General features: G+C 45.4%; 1 protein-coding gene across 1 annotated transcript; it reads left to right on the top strand.

The window, feature by feature from the left end:
- Nucleotides 1-1613: 1613 nt before the first annotated feature.
- Nucleotides 1614-14673, top strand: AMACR (alpha-methylacyl-CoA racemase). Its single transcript, XM_056112107.1, has 5 exons — nt 1614-1875; nt 4907-5050; nt 6979-7139; nt 11699-11885; nt 13951-14673. Exons 1-5 carry the CDS (start codon nt 1629-1631, stop codon nt 14358-14360), a joined length of 1149 nt encoding a protein of 382 aa, XP_055968082.1. The 5' UTR covers nt 1614-1628; the 3' UTR covers nt 14361-14673.
- The last annotated feature ends 2391 nt before the right edge of the window (nt 14674-17064 follow it).

The raw sequence follows: 17064 nt of genomic DNA, 5'->3' as shown, positions 1-17064 counted from the left end.
TCCTCCGCCCCTCTTGAAGAGCCCGGCAAGCTACCGAGAGTATCTCACCCGCGTGGCAAAGCCTGGCAAGCTACCTATGATGCATTTGATATGCCAAACACAGTAACAAGTCTCACAATGTTACTGGGCCCGCTTGAGCAAATCGATGAACAACAGGAGGACAGTGACAGTGACAGTGAGGTAACTCTAATACCTGGGCAGTCTCAACAACTTGGCAGCAAACACATGGGTAAAACCTTGCAAATGCCTCATTTTGAAACTGAAACTAAGGACAACCAGCCACAAAAAAATCACCTGGGCTTTAGCTCCAGCCAACAGACAATTTCCTTCCATTGCTTTTGTCTTTTATGTAGAAAGACTCTCCTCTACCTTCTGAGGGAGAGCATTTCGGATCAGTTCTACATTGGAGCAGATTTTTGGCTTGAATTCTTAAGATTTATGCACCTGTTATTCTTTAGATAAGATATTCAGAGATGAGGGCAGATAGACGTTAAGAGGGAGGCAACCAGACATAGGGAGTCACCAGGAAACTTGAGGTAGTTCTGAAACTGATCAAGACTATTTCAACTTGTCTTAAAAGATCTCCAATACAAGTCTGTTATGTTTTGCCTTCTATCACCTGCCTCAAAATTCATAAACACACACTTTTCAAAGAATTAAAGGAGATTGGGGCGCCCACTTATGGGCACTCTACCCAAAACCCAACAAGAGCCAAATAACCCATCACATTACCTGCACACATCTCTAAGAGAGAGGAAAACTTTGTGAAAGTAGCAGAACTATTTGTGATTTTAAAATTTTGCTGTTTTTAAGAAAAAGTGTAGATTAAATTTTAAAAACCAAAGCCTTGACAAATGAAAAATATATTCAAAGCTCTTTCATTTGGATCAACCTGATCTGCTCCCTCCGATTGTTTCTGATAATTTTGCTGTTTCGTGAGTCAACTTTAAAAAAGAAAAAAAAAAGGAAGGGGGTGCTGGGGCAATAGCATAGCGGGTAGGGCGTTTGCCTTGCATGCCGCTGACCCGGGTTCGAATCCCAGCGTCCCATATGGTCCCCTGAGCACTGCCAGGAGTACTTCTTGAATGCAGAGCCAAGGAGTGGGCCCTGAGCATCGATGGCTGTGACCCCAAAAGCAAAAACAAACAAAAACAACAACAACAACAACAAAAAAAAAACCCCAAAAACTCCTCCACAAAGTCTGTTACTCAATATCCAGCGCCTTTGAAAGGGCTCTGAACTCGTTTCTGCGTGAAATCATCAGTCAGGAGGTCGAAAGGGACAAAAGAACGAGAAACGTCTTGGCATCTTTGCAAGTATCAGTGTTTCTTGCAGTTATTCTTCTTGCTACTCTGTGTACTCAAATAGCGCAAGAGTGCGTCGTGGCTAAGGTAGGAGCAGTGGCGTCCTCAAAGGACAGTATCGAGCAGGCACACCCAAGGTCAAACGCGACTGGCCGCTCTCCAAAGGGTCTCGGGAGGCGGGGCTGGGAAACGCCCCAGTGCGCAGACTCAGCGCGCAGGCGCACGACACGGCGGGGACCCCGGACCCGGCGCGCGAGCGCTGCAGGTTGCAGGAAGCGTCGGCGCGCGCCCTCCCGGCTGCTCCTGCGGGGCTCCAGGGATGCCATGGCTCTGCGGGGCGTCTCGGTGGTGGAGCTGGCCGGCCTGGCCCCGGGCCCTTTCTGCGGCATGGTCCTGGCGGACTTCGGCGCGCAGGTGGTGCGTGTGGACCGGCCCGGCGTCGGCGGCGACGTGAGCCTCTTGTCCCGGGGCAAGCGCTCGCTGGCGCTGGACCTGAAGCGGCCGCGGGGAGCTGCCGTGCTGCGGCGCCTGTGCGCGCGGGCCGACGTGGTGCTGGAGCCTTTCCGCCACGGTGAGCCCCCGCCGAAGGCCCGGGCGCGAGGGGGGAGCTGGGCCGCCGGCCGCGCCTCTGCTCGCTTCGCGCTTGCCCTTGGATCGGGGGACCCCCGCCGCCCCCGGCTGGCCGGACCTTCTCCTTGCCCGCGCTTTTATCCCGCGCCTCGGGAGACGGATTCCAAGCTTAGATTCAGACACTTGGGCTGGTGTCTCCAGGTGCTGCTGCTCGCTGGACCCCGGCCCGTTTTTTTTTTTTCGCCAGTAGCCCACGTCGACCTGCGTTTCCTGATTCTTTGAGTCACGGATACTGTGACAATTCTGGCGAAAGCTACTGTTCGCTCCCCGCAATATTGCACAGCAGCGCAGGCTTATTGCTATTGTGGGTCGCTCGCTGATCGATCTAAGTCACCCAGGGTTAAGTGCTAGCGTTTCCAAGTTGCGACTTACGTCCATTTCGTTTCTTTACACACTACTTTTCACACCGCTTCCGTCCGTTGCACACTGCTTCCTTACTTGACAGACTGCTTCCTTATTTTGCACACTGCTACCTTACTTGACACACTTGCTTCCTTACTTGACACACTGCTTCCTTACTTTGCACACTGCTTCCTTTGCACACTACTTCCTATAGAATCCTTGTCTATTTTATCTCGAAAGCCAATGTGCAAATCTCTGTGTTCCCCTCTGAGTATCACTGAGCTGCAGATCTCCCCAAAACTCAGGTCCTGCCCATTCTTATCTGGCTCCCCCCATCCCCTGCAATTTACAGAAATCCTAAACTGACCCCACCCTCTTCCTTCCAAGTGGGCATCCCTGGCGGCCAGAGAAAGTCAAGCGGGTGAGTAGGTCACGTGCCTTTCGTGAGGCCCACCCTAGTTCCATCCGCAGTACCACTTACAGTGCCCGGAGCACGTCCAGGACTAGATCACTGTACACAAAGCCAGGTTTAAGCCGAGAAACATCGCCCCTCCTTTTTAAAAAAAAGGCATCTCTCTTCCTGGCTTAATAATGTCAGTGAATGAAACGAGAATCCCCACTATTTCCCAAATCAGAAACTTAAGTCCAATCTGTCCTGTTTTCAATGATCACTGCCCCATCGTTTTTCTTCCATTTAGTGGTTCGGGGTTCCCTCTATACCTCCAACCTCCTAGATCCTATAAGGAAAAGTTGTTGTTGTTTTTAAAACTGATATTTGGGGCTAGCATTACTCCAGCCCTTACTCAGGATTACTCTTAAAGCAGTTCTCGTTGTCCAAGCACATATCCCAAGCTTTGCCTGCCATAAAGCTACAGGTCACTAAATATAGGTGAATAAATTACATATCACTTAAATGTGGCATATTTAACTGTCTTAATTCTTGCAGTCATAGTTTAAGTTAGAACAATAATTTAACCATTAAGATTACATCATACTTTAGTGGAGTTCCATTTGAAGGTGAAGGTTGCTCAAGCGGTTAAGCAATTTGTTCTCTTGGGAGGAAAGCAGACGCGGCTGCCAGGCAAAAGTTTGTGCGGGCATTTAGGTTGGTAGCTGAAGTTCTTTTATAAACTATTGCAGATGTAGGAAGGCAAAGTGGTTCTATAATCTTTCTTGTTTTTAATCCCTCGAGGCTTTAAATGCCCCTCTGGCTATTGTACAATAAATGTTGTACTAGTTACTTGACAGATCGCAGATGCAATGTGGTTTTTGGTGAAGTACTGATATTAGGTGCAGTGCGGGCCTGTAGAAACATTAGGCAGAGTTCTGCTGGGAGTAATTTCCGGGGTGGATGGGGAAAATGGATAGACTAGCTGAAGGTAGAACCGTGTTTCCCGGAGTGGTCTGTAACCCCAGGTGGCTGGGTATGCAGGAACATTGGGGCTGGTTGAGAGAATGGGGTGATAGCATGATCGTAACCTCAGGTGCAGTTGTGGAGGGTTTGTGTTTTGTCACTGAAAAAAATGTAGATTTCCAGAGAGGGCTCTATGTGATTTTTTTTTTTTCCTGAAACAGGGATGATAGGACAGATACATTTGGGAGACATGGAAATAAATGTTGAAGCAGAAAAGGCCCTAGAAAGAAGACAGGCTTGCTGAAGCTGAATTGTTTGTTTGGGGGCTACCCCCACCAGTGCTGGGGACAAAGGGGCTCTTTCCAGCTCTCTGCCCATGGGTCCTTCCTGGTAGTACTGTGGGGACTATGTGCAGGCAGGAATTGAACTTGGACTTCCAGCAAGCAGAGTCTGTGCCCAGCCCTTTGAGTTCTCTCTTCATCCCCTCCCCCTAAGCTGTCATTTCCCCTCAAATCAGGAGTGAGGGCAGCAGGGGTGGGATATTAAAAGAATTTACCAACTAGACCTCCAGACAGGAGGAAGGTCATGGTTAATTAGAGAGGAGATTGGTCATGGCGGGTGCCTCAGCACGAGACCTTTCCAGCCTATGTTGGGTGAGACCTCCCTATCTTTCTCAGATGCCCACACAGTGGCATGAACCGGGATAGTGCCTTGGTCCCCTATTGCAACCTCATGAAGGGGCAGACTGGGTGGAAGGAGGAGAAGTCAGGAAGTAGTAGCCGAACTTCCTGGGAATCCTGCCACTCAGAACTGGTGTGGATGCGATTGTGGTCGCTGATAGGGAGGCATCAGGAATGGGGCGCTAGTAGAGGCTGCCCACATGGAGGGAGCAAACGCCTTGCCTTGTACTGTCTCATTAGCCCCTATTTAGATTTTTAACCCAATAAAGACTCACTGTAACTTGCTAAGGAAAAGCAGACATTTCTATTAAATGACTAAAGAGAGGATGGGGGAAACTCTCGTGGGACTGGTCTAAAGGAATGAACTGCCATCTGGTGATAGAAGCAGCTTAGATGTGTCTGGAGGGAACTAGGTAAGATGTGGGAGGCAATGGCATTCGGGAGCCACACATTTCAGAAGTGATGCCCTTTTTGCAAACACCCTACACAGGCTTGCAGTGAGTGTTAATAGTATGACTCCCGGAAGTATTATGGTTGTCACAGAGAAGGGATCTTACACATCCTCTGTGCTTCTGAAAAATTACTTTTCTCCTAAGGTGTCATGGAAAAACTCCAGCTGGGCCCCGAAACTCTGCAAAGGGAGAACCCAAGGCTCATCTATGCCAGGCTGAGTGGATTTGGACAATCTGGAAGATTCTCCCAGGTCGCTGGCCATGATATCAACTATTTGGCCTTGTCGGGTATGTTGAAAGAATAACTGCTCTTGTGTATTTTATTTGTTTCCAATCAAGTTATTAAGTAGGATGTTTAATATAAGGACTTAGGTGTTTTTAAGAGTTAACAAAAGTGTAGTTGCTTATAAATTGTTGGTTTGCCTTGGAACTGTCATTTTTCAACCTCTTCCCATCTTAACACACTTGAGGAATAATAATCCTCTCTGTAGTGACATTTATTTTATCCCTGTGTGAACTCAATTCTCAGTCCAGCCCTTACAGAGAAGTTAGAGACTTCTCAGCACTATGTAGAACATGGCAACAGGCACAGAGCAGATGAGATCTGTTTCTGCATAGCAGTTAAGACCTTTCCCTGCATAGTGACCCGGTAAGGAGTGTCTGGGTGCATTTTACACACACCATGTATGTGGCCTTGATTCTCACACAAGCCTTCCTAGAATTGTCACCTAACTGCAGCATCTAGCCCAAAATGGGATTGGGCCCGGGCAAAGCAGAGTTGAAAAGGTGATAGGTCAGTAATGCTAAACTTTGTGTGATTGGACCATCCTTTTAAGCCGAGACTCCCTATAAAATATGTGTGTATTTTGCAATAAAATGAGTGGTCAGCTGTCTCCCGGAGTGGTTTTTCATGCACCCATCATCTTTCACCCTGCATCTGCCCAGACTCGGTGTGCAATGTGTCTGGGCACATTGGGGAAAAAACTGTTCCCCAAAAATACTAGAATGTTCACTCTGTACTTGGAAAATCCTGTTGTAGTTTGATGCTGACTCTACTCTCTCCCCACCTTCACTGGGAATCATTACCTGAACTCTCATTTCAGAAAAAGTCCATAGTTTTTAGGTGTAACACCACTTCATTGAAATTTTTGCTTATAAATAAGTCTTCAAATGGGTGATGAGACAGGTGTTGGAACATTATATGAGTGAAACCCAATCATGAACAGCTTTGTAACTGTGGATCTCACTATGATTCAGTTAAAAAAAATTAAAAATGGGTTAATTCTAATAGAATTGCATGCTATTGAATAAATAAAGGGAATAAACAGTTAACTATTGTGGCAAAGAAAGAATTGGTGCAATATTTTTTATAATCTGGTTTAAAACTCAATTTTAAATTTACCTTGTTTGTATTTTTTGAATACTAATACTTTAAAATAAGAATGAACGTTAAAGTATAATCTCAATTTTAAAGTATAATCTCAGTTGATCATACCCTTCCCACTGCATTCAGAGTCTCAGAGAGTAAAAATGTGACAGTTTTACTTTATAAAATTTATAGTCTATATACTTATGGTACTGTTAAAATTTAGGATATTGCTATACCATATTACTTCACCCTTCCCCCCCACCAGTGCCCACCTCTGTCCTATGTCTCCTTAACTCTTGGATTCTTTCATCCCCATCTCCCTCCACTTGTTCTATATTCCATCGTCAAGAATTTTTCATTATTCACTATTGTCTGTGTTCTTATTTTGGTAATAACATTAAAATGTCCATTGAAACAAACATAGAAGAATAAAGGGATAGTACAGGGGTTAAGGTACTTCCCTGCCTGGAGATAACCCTGACACCACAGGGTCCATCTGAGTATTGCCAGGTGTGGCCCTAGAGGGCCCCAAACAAGGCTGGGCTGTTCCAGGTGCTCCATGGGACTCACAGCAATGCAGTGTATCCTCAGATGAACCCCACAGTTAGCCATGGAGGGAGTCACCAGGAGGGACCCCAGACCTTGAGAGCAGTGCTTGGGAGACCACCATGCACAGAACAGAGATCCTTGCTGGAGGAGGAAACTTGCTTATAAATGTGCAAAGTGGCTTTATAATTGGGGAAGTGGTGTGTGCCAGTTTTCACTTAATGTCAGCCAAAAAGGGTCTGGTTATCTGGGAGAGACGTACGGGTGGCAGTGAGTGCTCTCCATGTCTTTAACGCTGTAGGTGTACTGTCTCGACTTGGCAGAAGCGGTGAGAATCCATATGCCCCCCTGAATCTCGTAGCTGACTTTGGCGGTGGGGGCCTCATGTGTGCCCTTGGCATCGTGCTGGCTCTTTTTGAACGAACACGCTCTGGCAGAGGTCAGGTCATTGATGCCAACATGGTAAGTGTTAACTGGGGGAGATGCTAAACCTACCACTTGTTACCCACTAAACCCCATGGCTGCTTCCAATCCTTTTCTGAGCAAGATTAAAGAGTATGGGATTGGAACATTGCGGCCAAGTTACACAGAACATGTGCTTTTTTTTTTTAAGTAGTCTCATTTCATGCTGGAGATATGGCTCAGGGATAGAGTAGATGCCTTGCTTTCTGAAGATGTGGTCTTATTCCCTGTTCTGCGAAGAAAGAAGAAAGAAGGAGGGTAGAGAGGGAAGGAGGGAGGGAGGAAGGGAGCAAGGGAGGAAAGAAGGAAGGAAGGAAGGAAGGAAGGAAGGAAGGAAGGAAGGAAGGAAGGACCTTGTATCTTTTGCATATATCAAAATGTCATCTTTTAACTTGATAATTTATCTATTTCTTCATCCTGCCCCCTCCCCCCCCTCGCCGCCCTTTATTTATTCTGGTCATAGTTCACTGGAGGTCACACACTTGGCCCTGGTGCTCTCATCCTTGGTGCCAGAGTGCTGGGCTTGAGCACGTAGTTGTCATGGCCAGCATCACACTGTCAGTTTCAGGGTTGTAGTGCGCAGCCAAGGCTGGGAATTGCTGAGGGTCTGACTTAGAGCTTCTGCATGCGGAGCAGGAACTCAACTACTTGCCTTGTCCCTAAACCTGGATTCCCACATTTTGGTACTCCATGATTCTCTTGAATCCTGTGTTATAGTTCAACAATGCCTCCTGAGTTTTTTCGTAAGCTTGGGATGTAGCCTTCAAGCGTTCCACATTAAAAACTAGGTTCCGGACGTCTCCCCAAGCAGAGAATATTCGTGTGTGTGTGTGTGTGTGTGTGTGTGTGTGTGTGTGTGTGTGTGATTAGTTGATGTTTACTAGTCACACACACCCTAGGCCACGCTGTGGCTCAGAGGTCCGAGTCTCCCCCGTGCCTGTCACCTCCCCAGAGTCAGAAGTCAGAGACATCGGACTTCCGGACAGCCTGGGAAGACTTGCACAGCTCGGACCAGTGTCTGAAGCTGGGCTGTGGGCTGCTTGCACGACTTTTTCCTGGGAGAGAGAATATTATTAAGGGTGCTGATATGAAATGGACCCATCCTCTCTTCTTGCTGTCCTGCAGGAACTCCCTGGGCCTCAGAACTTTGCCTTCCTAGCTGCCACCCGCTGAGTCTGTGCCTCATGTCATGCTGGTGTGTGAGCTCTTTCTCCATGTGATTTCTTTCAATTCTCAAAGCAAGAATTTGGAAGCTGGAGAGAATAGGGGTCAAGGTGCAAGCCTTGCCTATGGCTGGTTCTATTCCAGGCATCAGATAGTTCTTGTATATTGCCAGATGCAGCCCCAGAGGCCCCTGGGTACAACCAGGCGTGGCCCAAATAATCCCTGGCATCACAAGGGTCCGAGCAGCACCACATCCTCTGACCTTGGCAATGAACCGCTTGTCCTGTTGGCTGAGAATGGCGAGAGGGTCCTCTGAGGTTCCTGAAACCTGCTTGGGAGGGCTTCCCCCACCCCCCAAAAAAAAACACCCAAAACAAAAAACACACTTTACTCAAGGGCTGGAGCGATAGCACAGCGGTAGGGCATTTACCTTGCGTGCAGCCAGCCCGGCTGAGCCAGGTTAGATTTCACTGACCCTCTCAGAGAGCTCAGCAAGCTACCGAGATTATCTCGCCCACATGGCAAAGCCTGGCAAGCTACCCGTGACGTATTCAATATGCCAAACACAGTAACAACAAGTCTCAAAATGGAGACGTGACTGGGCCCGCTCGAGCAATTTGATGAACAACGGGAGGACAGTGCTACTCAAGGAATCACTTTTGTTTAAAGATAGGAAAATGAAAGCAAGGAAGTCTGCCCAAGAGCTCCTGGCTAGTTGGTCAGAACCCAGGCCTGTGCCTGGGCATCTGGGCAGATGTTTGGAGGTAGGATGGAGAATAGATGTGAGGGAGATAGACTGGAGTCAAAGAAATGATGTAAAGGATAAGTATTGAGTGGTACGTACAAGCATGAAAGAGTTAATAGTGGAGTGGATCCATTTAGGGGATATTTGAGGTGTAAAATTGCTAGGATTTGGTGATCCATCGTTAGCAAGGAGAGGGGACCACCAGGGCAGGGTATTGGGGAGGGGTTGTTGATGAAGGGTATGTAGTGGCAAGGGTTGAACTCAGGGCCTTACACGTGCAAGCCATGCTTCCCAGCCTTTGGAGCTATCTCCCCATGCCTCAGTTTCTTTCTTCGAAATGCAGAGGTGATAATGGTTAGAGAGAGATAGCACTATTAGGGATGTGAGTTCTTCCGCTGTTCATTGTGTGCACAGACCTGGTGGAGAGGTGGAGGTGCTCGTGTGTGAGAGAGATCCATTGATCCTGTTACAGAGAAGGGACTCCCCAGATGGAGACTGGCAGCAGAGTCACCAGGGAGCTATGTGGGACTGGAAGGACAGTCCCACTGTGGGAGGGACAGATCCTCAGCCTTTGAGGAGGGTGTGGACAGAAGGAGAGAAGTAAGGCCTAAGGAGAACTAAGTGGAGAATCAAAAGGGAGTGTTGTCATGGAAACAAAGCAGGGAGGTGAAAAGGAAGGGTCAGGGGTCAGTCGTTGGAGAGTTGAGGTATTTAAAACTAAGCCTTGTAATATTTGTCACTGGTGACCTTTGTGAAAGCTATGTCTTGCCACAGTCGCTCCTCTAGGGGTCAGGGCTGCACTTCCGCCTGCCCTCGGGCTAATCAGACCCAGTCCTTAAGACTTGGGAACCTTGTGATTCTCTTTTTTAAAACTATTTTAATTCACTTTTTTGTCTCAAACCAATACTGTTTCTATGCACAGTGCAACTATAGATTTGTGACTTGAGACTCAGGCTTGGAGTCTGACGGCCATCTCCAAGAGCCGGAAAGTCAGCTGGACCCAAAGCCTGTGTCCTGGTGTTGTCCCCTGTCCTCAGTGGACACAGCCTCTCTCGTCAGGAAGGAAGGAACTTGGGGGTATTATGAATAATTTAAGGCTGAATATATTTTGTTATTTTCTTTTTGGGTTACACCCAGTGATGCTCAGGGGTTACTCCTGCCTCCGCACTCAGGAATTACTCCTGGTAGTGCTCGGGGGACCATATAGGATGCTGGGAATTGAACCTGTTTCAGCCGCATGCAAGGCAAATGCCCTACCCGCTAAGCTATTGCTCCAGTCCCTTAAGGCTGAATATTTTAATGAGTCCTATTTGAATAATTTATTGATGCCATGTAATTGCATACTTTGTTTCAGAAGTACATTAAAGGTTATCTTTAATCAGACCCATGTCTAGTCAGATTTAGGATAGAGAGCATGTTGGTTAAATACTGCAAGCAAAACAATAAAATTTTATCTGTGTTACTTCCTCATTTCTAGGATCCTTTGTACAAATAGTGGTCAAAGTTGATTAGGGCACAGGTAGCACGTGGCCCAGTGTATCCAGCCAGCGATAATTGCGCCAAGAGAATGAACCCATTCTAAGTACTTCAGCATTAGGTGCAGAGTGGACATTCCCAGCCTAGTTTGTCTGAACTTAAAAAAAAACCAACTCCCCTATCCCATGCATGCCATCCATAGTGTTATGTTTATTTGTAATCTTCTATGCTGGAATGATAGCACAGTGGGTAGGGCATTTTCCTTGCATGCGGCCGACCCGGGTTTGATTCCTCTGCCCTCTCAGAGAGTCCAGCAAGCTACCGAGAGTATCCTGCCCACATGGCAGAGCCTGGCAAGCTCCCAGTGGCGTATTCGATAGGCCAAAAATAGTAACAACAAGTCTCACAATCGAGATGTTGTTGGTGCCTGCTAGAGCAAATTGATGAACAATGGGAGGACAGTGCTACAGTGCTAGTAAGTGATGCACATTAAATATTCAATGATAGTTTTCTTAGGCTTGGAGTCACCTAAGTCAGCTAAATTGAACTAGTCAGCTAATTGTGATTCCCTTTTAAAATGTGGTATGCATCTGTATGTGTTGACATGTTTTGAGATTCGAAGGATTAGAAGGATTTAAAGAAATCCTTTGCTTCATTTCAATATTTTTAAACATATATAGAGAGAATATGTAGTGAACATTCGTATACCTTCACCTCAAAAATGATCACATTTTGCCAGTCTTACCTGAAAGGAAGAAAAAAAAGTAGTTCTGTTTAAGACTTTTATTTGTTTTGTTTTGTTTTGTTTTGGGGTCACACCTGGCTATACTTAGGACTTATTCCTGGCTTTGCACACAGAGATCATTCTTGTTAGTGCTCAGGTAATCATAGGGATACAGGGGATCGAACCCAGGTTGGCAGATACTCTACCCACTAGGCTATCACTCCAGCCCCTTGTTTTAGTCTTTTCTGAACATAATTGTGTGAAAACTGCCTCCCATCTGCCTGCTCCGGACTTTCTTCAAATACCAAAGAAGTTCTGTAATTAAATATTACCTTTCTTTCTCAATGATAAACATTTTAATGCAGATACTTAGGAAACACCCAGGTAAGAAAAAGTCCTGCTTTTAAATTGACTCCTGTTTGTATCATACTCTGTCTCTGTTTTTTCAAGGTGGAAGGAGCTGCGTATTTAAGTTCTTTTCTGTGGAAAACTCAGAATACTGGGCTGTGGGATATGCCACGAGGGGAGAACCTGCTAGATGGTGGAGCTCCTTTCTACACAACATACAGGACAGCCGATGGGGGGTTCATGGCTGTTGGGGCAATAGAACCCCAATTTTATAAGCTGCTGATCAAAGGTAAGGAATTTCTACCTCCAAAACACCCCTTTTTCTGTAGATATTCTTGATACTCTATTTTTGGTATTCATGATGCCACTCGTTATGTTGCCAGTTTCTCTAACTAATGGTTATAGCTATGATTATATTGGGAGACCTTTCCCTGAGTTTTAAACTGAGGAAGTCTATAAAAATGGCTCAGGTATTTGAAAAATACTCATCCCTTTTGTGGGAGTTCCATCTTTATATATTTATGTCTCCTATTCAGTAGTTTGGATGTATATATTTAATATATATATATATATATATATATATATATATATAGTCAGGGTTGGTGGGGGCAGAAGGGTGGAGGTTCGGCCACTCCCAACTGTGCTGCAGGCTTACTCCTGGTGCTATACCCAGGGATCACTCCTGGCGGGGCTCTGAGGACCGTATGGAGTATCAGGGATTGAATCTGGGTGGACCATTTGCAAGGCAACCTCTTTATGCTGTCCTCTTACTCTAGCCAAAATAGTTTGGATATTTTTGTGGCCACATTGTATCCTTCCCTAGAAATAATCTGCTCTTCATGTGGTTAGTCCTGTGGCTGGCTGGGTATCTCTCCTGGGGCTTAGTGTCAGGAGTAACCAGGAACAGAGAGACTTTGGAGAATGGGTGTTTGTTGGGATATTTCATGACTACATGTGCTTCAGCAGGTGACCTTGCTTGCAGCTTTCTTATCTAACTGGCATGTTGTCACAAGTGTGCAGGAAAATGAGGGATCTCTTACTTCCTAATTAAGCAGTTGAACTAAGTGATATTGATTAGTTCCAGTGAGAGATTTGAATTTAAAGATTAGGGATAATTAGTGATTGAGGAGCTATGGAACAGGCTCTGAAGTGGTGTGACAAACTGCTCACAGTGTATTAATCTTCAGCTGGAAGTTTGGTGCACCCCATATGGTCCCCAGGGCACTGCAAGGAGTGATCCCTGAGTGCAGAGCCTGTTCCACTGTTACCTGGCTGGTGGATGATGAATTGGCTTCAGGAGTAACTTGCATAAGTCTGATTATTACTTTCAAGTCCTTTGTTCCTACTTTGCAACAGTGTCTACCATTTCCTCCTTAAGCTCTTTTTTTTTACCACAGTAAAGGGAAATGAATATTATTCATAAAATTTCACTGTTGAATTTGATCTTTAAGTAAAAGATACCCGATTATTATTATTATTATTATTATTATTATTATTATTATTATTATTATTTGCTTTTTGGGACATACCCGGTGATGCTTAGGGGTTACTTCTGGCTCATGAACTCAGGAATTACTCCTGGTGGTGCTCAAAGGACCTTATGTGATGCTGGGACTTGAACCTGGGTCGGCCGTGTGCAAGGCAAACGCCCTACCCTCTGTGCTATCACTCCAGCCCCAGATACCCAATTTTATCCTTAGGCTTCTTCCTTAAAAACTGAGTCAAGTGTAACATTGTATAAACTTCCATATTTTGTAGGGCTTGGGAGCATTATGTACAATATTTATGTAAAATTCTGTACAGTGTTCTGTACTGTACATTTCACTTTAGTGTGCTGGAATGGTAACCTCAGGAAGAGGTTTGTTTTTGAGAGAGAACTCAGAGGGAAGAAATTGATTTGGGGAAGCTGGGCCCCTTGTTATAAAATGTAAATAGCAAAGTCTTGGCCATGGGAAAGTCAGTTTGTTTTGAGTCCTGTAACCCTAACTATCTCTCCTCTCTAGCTTTGGCTATGACTCTAAGCTGAGTTTGGATTTCTTTGCGACCACTGTTAGGGACTATATTAGAGCATTTTTTTTCTTTTTGGGTCATACCCGGTGATGCACAGGGGTTACTCCTGGCTCTGCACTCAGGAATTACTCCTGGTGGTGCTCAGGGGACCATATGGGATGTTGGGAATCGAACCTGGGTTAGCCGCGTGCAAGGCAAATGCCCTACCTGCTGTGCTATCACTCCAGCCCGTATAATGGGACATCTTATTTGGGCCAGTATGGTGAGCTTGAAACGAATTTTCATTGATTATGATCAGTATACCCAAAACATAATCATTTAAGAAATTCTTGGTTCTCTCTCAGGACTTGGGTTGAAGTCAGAAGAACTTCCCAATCAGATGAGCACAGCCCATTGGCCAGAAATGAAGAAGACATTTGCAGATGTTTTTGCAAAGAAGACAAAGGCAGAGTGGTGTCAGATTTTTGATGGCACAGATGCATGCGTGACTCCAGTTCTGACTTTTGAAGAGGTTGCCCATCACGGCCATAACAAAGACCGGGGCTCATTTATCACAGATGGGGAGAGGGGCACAAGTCCCCGTCCTGCACCTGTGCTGTCCAACACCCCAGCTACGCCTTCTTCCAAAAGGGACCCTCTGGTGGGAGAACATTCTGAAGAGATACTTAAAGAGTTTGGGTTCAGCCAGGAAGAAATCAATCAGCTGAAAGCAGAAAAAATTATTGAAAGTCACAAAATACAAGCTAATCTCTAAGTTCCAAGCCTTACTGTCCAAATGAATTTGAGTATTGCATTACACTATTGAGTAATACATAAGATCACTTGTGTGAAGATGAATAAAGAATATCACCATGATCCAACAAGACCCTATCACTAATGATTGAATTCTGAAAATGGTTAACAGTGTAGTTTTTAAGAGGGATTTTTTAATTTGCTTATGTTAAATGCTAACCATCTTTCTACCTCTCATTTTACTTGAAAGATAATATTTGATAATATTAGATCACTGCATATAATATACTTTAATGTAATATGATTTGTATTAAAGATTTTCTTCTCTAAACGTGTGCTTTTACTTTTTGAAAATCAATTCTTTTTATTGAATCACCATGAGATAGACCACTACAAAGCTGTTCAAGATGGGGTTTCAGTCATACAATATTCCAACACCCATCCCTCTACCAGTGTACATTTCCCACCACCCGAGTCTCCAGTTTCCCTTCCACTACCCTACCAACATCGCCACCCCAGCCTGCCTCTATGGCAGGCACTTTTCTTCTCTCTCTCTCTCTCTCTGTCTCTCTGTCTTTTTCTCACTCTCCTTTGTCTGTGTTCTCTCTCTCTCTCTCTCTCTCTCTCACCTTTTATGCATTATGATTTGTAATACAGGTACTAAGAGGTCATTGTGTTTGTTCAGGGCTTACAGTACTTTTATCAGAAAGGTACAGTTGGAGTAGCGTTTTTTTTTTTTTTTTAAACTGGGTGGCCTCTTTAGTGTGGATGTGACTGTCAGGGCTTCACAGGTTAGGAGGTTGGGAAATGTAGCCCAGCCTGCCCCCGAGAAAGCCTGATTTCAGTCACAAGACCCACATACCTGAATTTTCAGCAGATTAATATCTCGGTGAGGCCCGTTCCAAGAGAGTGGAGGCCAGCCAGGGGCATGGTGGCAATTTGGATTACGGCTGCTGAGGGCTCTGTTTGGGCAGGCACCAGGCAAACCTGCCTCCCTAAGATCTACTTCAGTCCAGCTTTGCGCAGGTCCAAGATTAACTGTGACTTTCTACCTCTTTCAAGATTTTTTTATGGGTCCCTGGAGCAAGGCCAATAAATGAGCTCATATGGCTGAGCGGGAAGTGGTTTTTGGGTATGACCCCCACATACCTAACTTGTGGTGGTTTCATTCCTCAAAACATTTGTCCTGAGTTGTTGGAGTCCTGCCAGAGGTATTGCAGCAATTTTGGGGTGTTAGGAAACCGAGGGCACCATCAGGCTGCTGATGTCCTCGCCCTTATATTCAGGTTGACCTGCTGGTTTCCCTGCGTCCTTTGGGCCCCTGTGGCACCAGCAGCTGTAGCCCTGGCAAGGACTGGGACCTGAAGAGCTGTATTCCTTCATGCTAAGCTTCTGCCGCCATGGCGGCTGAATGCCCATAGCTCTGAAAGTTGTGGTGGTTGCAGTAGTTCCATCAGCTTCAGAGCTCACACAGTCACTGCCACTGTCTTTGTGAGTCCCACTCTGGCTGGCACTCCACCAGTTTGGTTTCACTTCACTTCACTTTTTTTTAATTGAATCACCATGAGATGCAGTTACAAAGGTGTCATGTATGATCTCCCTCAGCTCATGAGGCAGGCTTCCAACTATGGGGCAACATTCCTGGCCCTGTTTCTACTGTCCTTGGGTGTCAGTCTCATGTTATTTTATATTCCACAAAAGAGTGCAGTCATTTTATGTCTGTCCCTCTCTGACTCATTTTACTTAGCATGATACTCTCCATGACCATTCACTTATAAGAAAATTTCATGACTTCATCTTTCCTAACAACTGCATAGTATTTCCATCATGTAGATGTACAGAGGGCTGGAGTGATAGCATAGTGGGTAGGGCATTTGCCTTGCATGTGGCAGACCCAGGTTTGATTCCTCCGCCCTTCTCAGAGAGCCCGGCAAGCTACCAAGAGCATTCTGCCCACACGGCAAAGCCTGAAAAGCTGTTCATGATGTATTCAATATGCCAAAAACAGTAACAAGTTTCACAAAGGAGACGTTACTGGTGCACGCTGGAGCAAATCGATAAACAATAGGAGGTCAGTGCTACAGTGCTACAGATGTACCAAAGTTTCTTTAAAAGTTGTCTGTTCTTGGGAATTCGGGTTGTTTCCAGATTCTGGCTGTTGTGAACAGTACTGCAATGAACATACAGGTTCAGAAGTCATTTCTACTGTTCCTTTTTTCAACCTTGTTACATATTCACAGAAGTGGTATTATGGGGTCATATGGAAGCTCAATTTCTAATTTTTTTTAATGTAGGAGTACTGCTATTTATTCAGCCACTGATTGGGCTGATTGAATTGGGCATGAACTCCACCTTACTTTTTTTTCATATTTTATAATTTTATTTATTGAATCACTGTGAGAGCAGTTACAAAGCTTTCAGGTTTGTCTTGAAAGACTTCTACAATGTACATTTCATTCTACAATGAAACACCCGTACCTTCACCAGTGCCCATTCTCCACCACAAAAACCCCAGTATACCCCCATCCCACACACTCCCCCTACCTTTGGGGCAGATGACCTCCACATTACTCTCTCTCTACATTCAATATTTTGACACCAGACCCACCATTATTATTTGGGATTTTACCCCAATACTCGGATCTGCCAAAAAGGCGACAGTAGACAATTTTGTTTTCTATTGTTGGTTATGAATAACATATGATGTCAATTTTGAAATTCCGAAA

This window comes from Sorex fumeus, unplaced genomic scaffold (genome assembly GCF_029834395.1).
Source record: "Sorex fumeus unplaced genomic scaffold, SorFum_2.1 ptg000015l, whole genome shotgun sequence".
Taxonomy (NCBI): Eukaryota; Metazoa; Chordata; class Mammalia; order Eulipotyphla; family Soricidae; genus Sorex; species Sorex fumeus.
The sequence above is the reverse complement of the archived record's forward strand: the minus strand, read 5'-3'. Positions and strand labels throughout refer to the sequence as shown.